The sequence below is a fragment of the Pygoscelis adeliae genome, unplaced genomic scaffold, assembly GCF_000699105.1.
Source record: "Pygoscelis adeliae isolate BGI_AS28 unplaced genomic scaffold, ASM69910v1 Scaffold21, whole genome shotgun sequence".
In the NCBI taxonomy this organism is placed as follows: domain Eukaryota; kingdom Metazoa; phylum Chordata; class Aves; order Sphenisciformes; family Spheniscidae; genus Pygoscelis; species Pygoscelis adeliae.
This window is the reverse complement of record NW_008824243.1, coordinates 3,282,155-3,289,365: the sequence shown is the minus strand read 5'-3', so window position 1 is coordinate 3,289,365 and position 7,211 is coordinate 3,282,155. Positions and strand designations below refer to the sequence as shown.

The 7,211-nt window shown below is 40.7% G+C and overlaps 1 protein-coding gene across 1 annotated transcript in view; it reads right to left on the bottom strand.

Moving 5' to 3' along the window:
- Positions 1–7,211, bottom strand: part of DLC1 (DLC1 Rho GTPase activating protein) — a 26,971-nt gene that overhangs the window by 15,456 nt on the left and 4,304 nt on the right. The window contains exon 3 of the mRNA XM_009335135.1: positions 609–672. Within this exon, the coding sequence (XP_009333410.1) occupies positions 609–641 (33 nt within the window). The 5' untranslated portion in view covers positions 642–672. The remainder of the gene's footprint in view (positions 1–608; positions 673–7,211) is intronic.

The following is a 7,211-nucleotide window of genomic DNA, read 5'->3' as shown; positions in this document are numbered from 1 at the left end:
ATGCAAATTTTCTAAGAAGGTAGCTGATGTATTCTGTAAATATATTGCTTTAATTTTGAGCTATGTAATTAAAAAACAAGGAAACAATGTGCCCAATCCTGCAAAGGACTGGCTCTTTCCTTCGCAGGACAAGCACAGTCTAACTGATCTGTCTACATCATAATAAAATAATACAATTCCAACGTGATGGCAAAGAACCAAAACTGTGAAGATGACGCCAAAGATGATGTTCTAACATTCAGGTCAGCTCATTGTGGCCGGTCAGGATCTCCTCCCTCAAGCCTACTCTTTGCAGTCCTGCCTGAGTGCAGGTAATGCGCTACAACACAGACAACCTCACCAGCAGGCAGAGAAGCCCAGTGCCTTTCAGACTGGGAGCAGTATCCCGGGGAAGAGTTTGCTAGACAACTAACCTCTACCCGTGGCCAAGCCCTGCAGTTTTCACTCAGTGAGAACCCAAAATGAAACGTAAGCAGAGTTTTGACTGTGTGTCCTTGCCAGGTTCTACTCAGGTGTTATCCTAAGACTGCAGCTAAGCAATCTGCTAGATTTTTTTTCCAGTTTTATTAATGTACAATGTTGTAACAGAAGATGTTAAAGGAACTTACCCTTTTCCTGTGGGGACTAATTTCTAGCTTCATCACTGCACATTTGTTTAAAGTATTTAAGCGCCTGCAAAGCAAAGGAAACCATATTAAGAGAACAATCCAGTGTTTGACACGGGCTATTCCAGTTCAAAAGCTTTTGTGACGGCTGTCCCCAAACTGCTTTGCATACAAATAGCCACAAGCAGGGTTTCAATTAGAGACCTAATTATACTTAACCATTAACCCGTTACATTTGGCTGTATGCTAACTTCAGAGGGAGGGATGGATGACTACTTGTCACAACTGCTTGAATCAAAGTAGAGAAGTGAACGGAAACTTAGACTAAGTTGAGAAGTGCATTATATCCAACGAATTGTAATAATTACATTTGTTTAAATAGTAGACATTCAAACCCTGAAACGATCAATCTCAACAGACTGAAAATAACAGAAAAGGCTTCTTATTTGACACTGTGTACATGTGCCTGTGTGAAAACAGCATGCTGCTTTAAAATTGTACTTTATAAGCTAAAACCTCCCAGAGGAAAACTTATTTCCCACTGATTAGGTGTCTGTTTTGTTTGTGAACAATGATTATTTTCAATACAGTCCTGGGACAAGACAACTCACTATTTTTAAAAAAACCGAAAACTCAGACCTGATTTTTCCTTCCTAAACTGAAAGTTTCTTTTATACATAAAAATATGTTCTTCTGAAGGACTAAAATTTAAACAAAATTAAATTGCTGCAGCAACAACAGTTAACCAGCCTCTTTGTGAAATGTGATAGCAGTCTGGATGCATATCTTGAAGTACTGTATGAATGTATGTAAGCATCCCTGTATTCCCTCATGAGCTAATGATCTGGTAGGTATCCCTAAACAACAAAAAAAATTATCTTCCTTCTCCCCTCTTCCCCAGAAGCTCAGTGTGCAGCGCTGAGCACAAACAGCTTAAAGCAGAGCAAAACTTGGCACCGTTAAACACACAGCTCCATGGCAGTTTAGGCACAGCTAAGTGCAGGCTGCTGTGGTCTCCTGCCCTCCTTCCAGCCCTTGCCCCCCTCAGAAACTGCTCCAGGGACACGGCTCAGCTAAAATCTGCACTGCTAAAGCATGGTTAGAGAAATGCTGGTGCTATGGCAAGGCAAAGGGCAGGAACAGGACTGGGCGCAATGCAGAAGGCAGAAAAGCTGAAGCAGCAGCTTCATGGAAGCAATGGTTTGGTCCCTTGTGTTAATACTTCCACTCATGAGGCTGTACTGTGGGTTGGACGAGGAGACTAACCGAGCTGAAAACTAATCTTTCAATACTTTGTTGGGTTGAATTTCTCCCAGGTCAGTTCCCTGAGCTGCGTGAAGGGTAGTGTGTGCAGGGGGGAGGCAGAGGAGCAAAGCCACCCCTTTCCTTCAGCCGGACCGCAGCCCAAATTCAACAGGAGCAAAACCGAGCTTTAAAAACCCTAATTCATTCTGAAGGAAGTTGTATAATTTTCACGTAATTCGTTTGAGCAAAGTGTAAAGAAAAGCCCGTATCAGCAGCTTTGAAAAAATAAAAAATAAAAAAAACTAAAAAAAAAAAAAAGAAATGCTGACTTGTCCTGTTGCTTCAGATGAGTCTTTTCAGATTCATGAAACTTGTAACTTGAATCTAGAAAATGTGTGCACAGGAAGAATTACTAGTTTCCTCTCTTTCCCCTTGCCTTTTATGCACAGGATTGGTTGCAGATGGTATTTACACAGGGCTTGATCCTGAGGCCATCAAAGAAAGTGGAAAAGCTCCTACTGATGCTTTTGCTGCAGTCGTGAACTAAAAAAAAATGTCAGTTTGATCTATAATTAGACCCAGCCACAACACAGGAGAAAAGAAGAGAAACAGGAAGAATTGCCATGGGTCAAATAGTAGGGCAGTGGCAGGTTAGGAAAGTTATCCAGATCTCTCTATTTTCATCTTTGCTCTGACTTTAAAAGGCAGAAGGCTCTGTCCTGCCGGTTGCAGCTGGTGGGTACGTGCACCAGTCCAGTGAATTTCAGAGGAATTGTATTTTCAGTGTGGGTGAATGGTGAACGTCCCATCTTTGCGCTACACAACAAAACTGGTATATTGGTTTTTAAGAGGCCACACAGCAGCAGAAAGCCACCTCCCTCTCTCTGCTATAAAAACATTCTGCTCTCAAACTCCTGGACCTCAAGACCAGGGAATATTGAACTGGTTTCAGTTCTATATTGTGTAATAATTTACAAATTTCACAGTGTTGCAACCTTTGACTTATGCAGAGAGAAGTTATCACCGAACCCCTGTATCAAGCTTTATCTAGCTCCAGCCTGTCTGACCGCTAATAAAGACGATCTCTGATTTCACAAAGATTACATACCCAGACTTTTCTCCTACTCGAATTAAAACCCGGAAATAGGTGAAAAAGGGCAGAGCAAAGACCTCTGTTTCCACAGAGGGTGTTTAAGAAAAAAAAAAATCTCCCAGCGCACACCTCACAAGAATGAGTATGAAGGCAAGATAAGGTAACCCCCAATGAGTGAAGTTAAATACAATAGCAGTGAGGCAAATAAAGGCTCTGTTACACATTTGACATGATTTCATCACAAAACCAGTTTCCCTTTTAAAACTCAAATGCTCTGCAGCAATTGCCTCAGGTCTGCAACTTTCATTATATACATCACACATCCTGCTTTAACTTCTGCTCAAGTTCAGCAGTGTCCAGTTCCTTGAGCTACAGGACATTGAAAACACAGTACAATACGCAAAACTGCCTTCCAAACACATTATTGAGTCTGCAAAGCTAAGCTTACGAAGTTTAGGCTTTGCCAGCATGAGAGTTACCTATACAACTGTGACTAACCTTCACATATGCTTTGCAATACTTTTTAAGCACATAAACACGCATTCATTTTCTACAGATGTTCTCATCAAATCGACGCTTGTTAACGAACCGCAATTTTCTCTTCTGGCTCTGGACCTTCTCCTTCAGTAATTCCATTCCCAAGTATAAATTCAACTTATCATTTCCCTACTGACAGTCAGCAGGTCTTCCTCATTCTTTAGCTCCGTCTTATTCTGCCCAAACCTGTCTCAGTGACACCTTCGCGAGGACAAGATGGGAGATGGAGGGACGGGAAGGATTGCTGCAGACAGCAGTTACAGCCGCTTTCACCGACTGGCTATCTCAGTCTCACTTTCTACAATGCCTCCCACCCCGGCCACTTTCTGGATGACTGTCTGGATGACAAGATAATATTCTTTCCCATCATTTAGATAAATGCCTTTGAGTCAGCCCTCTCTCTATACATCTTCACATCCAGATGGTATCTTACTCCTGTGGAACATTATATCTCCAAGAAATCACTTTTCCTCACCCTCCACGTACTCCTACCCAGGCTCTCACCCTCCTCCACCCCGGTTCTGCAAACCCCTTCTTCCTGAGGGTGACCAGTGCAACAGGACCTGCCACTCAGTCCCAGCCCCTGCGTCGAGACTGGCCCGTATCAGCCCTGAGCGGCAATTACACTGGAAGCCTGAACCTGCCACACTGGAGCTTCTCTCAGAAATGAGCAAACGATGCATTTTTCCTAGTCTTCTCCCCAGAAATGGCCGAACTAGTTTAGCCTGAACTTATTTTAAGAAAGGCAGCCTGAACAAGACAATCACTATCAAAAATGGCAGTGTGAACAGCTAACTTCAGCTGAATTATAAATTAAAATATGGGCTTATAATGTGAACTTAGGGGCCCTCACTACAAGAAGGATGTCAAGGTGCTGGAGCATGTCCAGAGAAGGGCAACGAAGCTGGTGAAGGGTCTGGAGAACAAGTCTTATGAGGAGCGGCTGAGGGAACTGGGGTTGTTTAGCCTGGAGAAAAGGAGGCTGAGGGGAGACCTCATCGCTCTCTACAACTCCCTGAAAGGAGGTTGTAGCGAGGTGGGTGTCGGTCTCTTCTCCCAAGTAACTAGTGATAGGACAAGAGGAAATGGCCTCAAGTTGTGCCAGGGGAGGTTTAGATTGGACGTGAGGAAAAAATTCTTTACTGAAAGAGTGGTTAAACATTGGAACAGGCTGCCCAGGGAAGTGGTTGAGTCACCATCCCTGGAAGTATTTAAAAGACGTGTAGATGGGGTGCTTAGGGACATGGTTTAGTGGGCATGGTGGTGTTGGGTTGATGGTTGGACTCGATGATCTTAGAGGTCTTTTCCAACCTTAATGATTCTATGATTCTATAAGTCTTTGTTAATCTAGATACAAGTCAGTTCTATGTTGGCTAGAACCTCAGGTAATTCATTCTGCTGTCATTAACAGGAGAAAATTCTCACCCCGTGCACCCAAGAAAAGTGGTAGCAATGCAGAATATTAGATTTACACATTTTAAATGACAATTTTCAATCTGAGTAACTGTATGATCTAGCTTTAAAGTTTAAAATATTTTCTTGATGAATTTAAATTCTTAATTCCTTCTTGTAGGGCAAATTCCAACTCCATTATACCTGTAACTAATTGATGATACAAGAGCTTTCTTGTCTCACTGCAGTGGACAGCCTCTACGCTGGCTCCTGGGGTTCATCTGCACGTTCTAACCTGCAAAGGAGGGCAGCTCTCTACAAACCAAATGATACGAGAAGTGAATGCTGCTCATGCGAATCCATTACAATCAATTTTTTGGATGAGAAGTCCTGATGGTAAAAGATTTAAGAAACCTCTTGCGTATATAGTGTGGCATTTTCTAGCTATGCATAAGGAGATTAAATAAGATTTCCATCATGGCTTGCTATGTATTTTGTACTTAGCAACAACCTTTAGGATAAGTATGTTTCAGTACTTAGTTTCATCAGCGCATGATGCAGCCAGTTATCCTCTGGAGACAAATTCCCAGTCATTAATCTACATAAAGTCTTATGAAACCAAGGCCAGCAGTGCTTTGCGCAGTCACTACATGAAGCATCCTAGCAAATTAGAGTCATTGCTGTTACATTTTTAACCCTACATTTCATGACAAGATCACTAAATGACATTTCTTAACTGTCTATTGTCTACTGTTACTAAGTGCCATATGCTATCTTTGTAATTCAAGTCTCAACCCACTTTTCATTTAAAAATTTTCACGAAAATCCGTAATGGAGTGGCTATTGATATCGTTTCCTTTTAGAAAAGAATTTGGCAAAACATTTATGAATAAGCTGGTTTTAAAGTTACATTAGTTTTCCTGCTTCCATTAATAAGATTATTAAATGATAATTTACAATACTGTTCAGATGTAAACTATCATTTAAAATGCTTCAAACTTAAAAAAATCCCCGTCACTGTGATTTCGACAGTCTTTTTTAAAATTATTTCTTCACATGCAGTAATTAGAACAAGGTAATTAGAACTGCTGGCAGAACACTGGTTGTTATACACAAAAGCAGATTCTCAGTGTCACCATCCACTGCATACAGTGTTCATTTCGCTCTGTCCTGAAAATGTGAATAATTCCCAAACTGTTCTGATTTTCAGTCAAGAAACAGTGATAGACTTATGGTTGTGAAGTCGCTCTAAGTCTTTTACTGAGTAAAACCCTTTACTGTTTACACACTGACCATGGCATGAGTCAAAATAAACCCAGGCTTCAGGCAGAAATGCAGCATTCCAAACTATGTGTCTTCTCTATGTTTTTTAATGAGCTTTACAAAACTAAACAAGGAGATGTGGCAAAAAAAAATCTAAAGGTGGAAATGTCGTGATAATGCACTGCTTTTGTCTAACACAAATGGTAAAGGGCCAAATTCAGACATCCGAGATGATTAACTGAATTACTTCAGTGTTATTCTGAGGTGGGATCTGAATGCTTCTGGAGAAATATTAGCTTCTGTTTTAAAGTTATCTAAAAGGTAAGTCTGATATATAGGCCACAGGCTTCAGAATGATATAGTTCAACCTTTAAAATCTTTGTCTCAAACTACAGTAAGACCTGTGGATTCTTGGGCATATTACACAGAAACCAATTTGAAGAGGAAAGCAAAGAGGTTATCTTACAATTAGCAGACTTATGAAAAACTTCCTAGTTTCACAAAATATCTATATACCCACATCATTTTGGTTTGCTTACTTTTATCAGAAGGCTTACAATATAAGCTTCCATTCTTATGATACAGATCTTTTTACTGTCCTCTACGTTCAGAAAAAGTGCTAACTGCTTTTATCGATCACACTAGCAGCAAATCTTAAAGAGATATGGAGGGCATATTCTTACTTGCACCAGTGAGAAACAATCTACTACCTTTTTTCCCCATATAAATAAATAATCCCAGGTTAAAAAGTATCCTCGCAGGCAAGCACTAGGTCCAAAATATGCTGGCTTGACTGTATTTTGTTTTCCTGGCGAGAGAAGACCACGCTTCTGGGAACCAGCATTGATTCACATTGCTGTACTTTCTGTTCAATGACTTCACAAGTTCCAGAGCACACAAATAAGCACACCAATGCATCACATTTTAATATCGATGGAATAGGTGCCCTACACTTGAGTAGGACACATCTTGAGCGTGAATTTAACATTAATGAGATTTTTCCCCTCCCAATGACTGGTCAACAGATCTGTTTTCTTAGTTTGAAAATCTTGTAAATATTTCTGAAGAACTTAAAA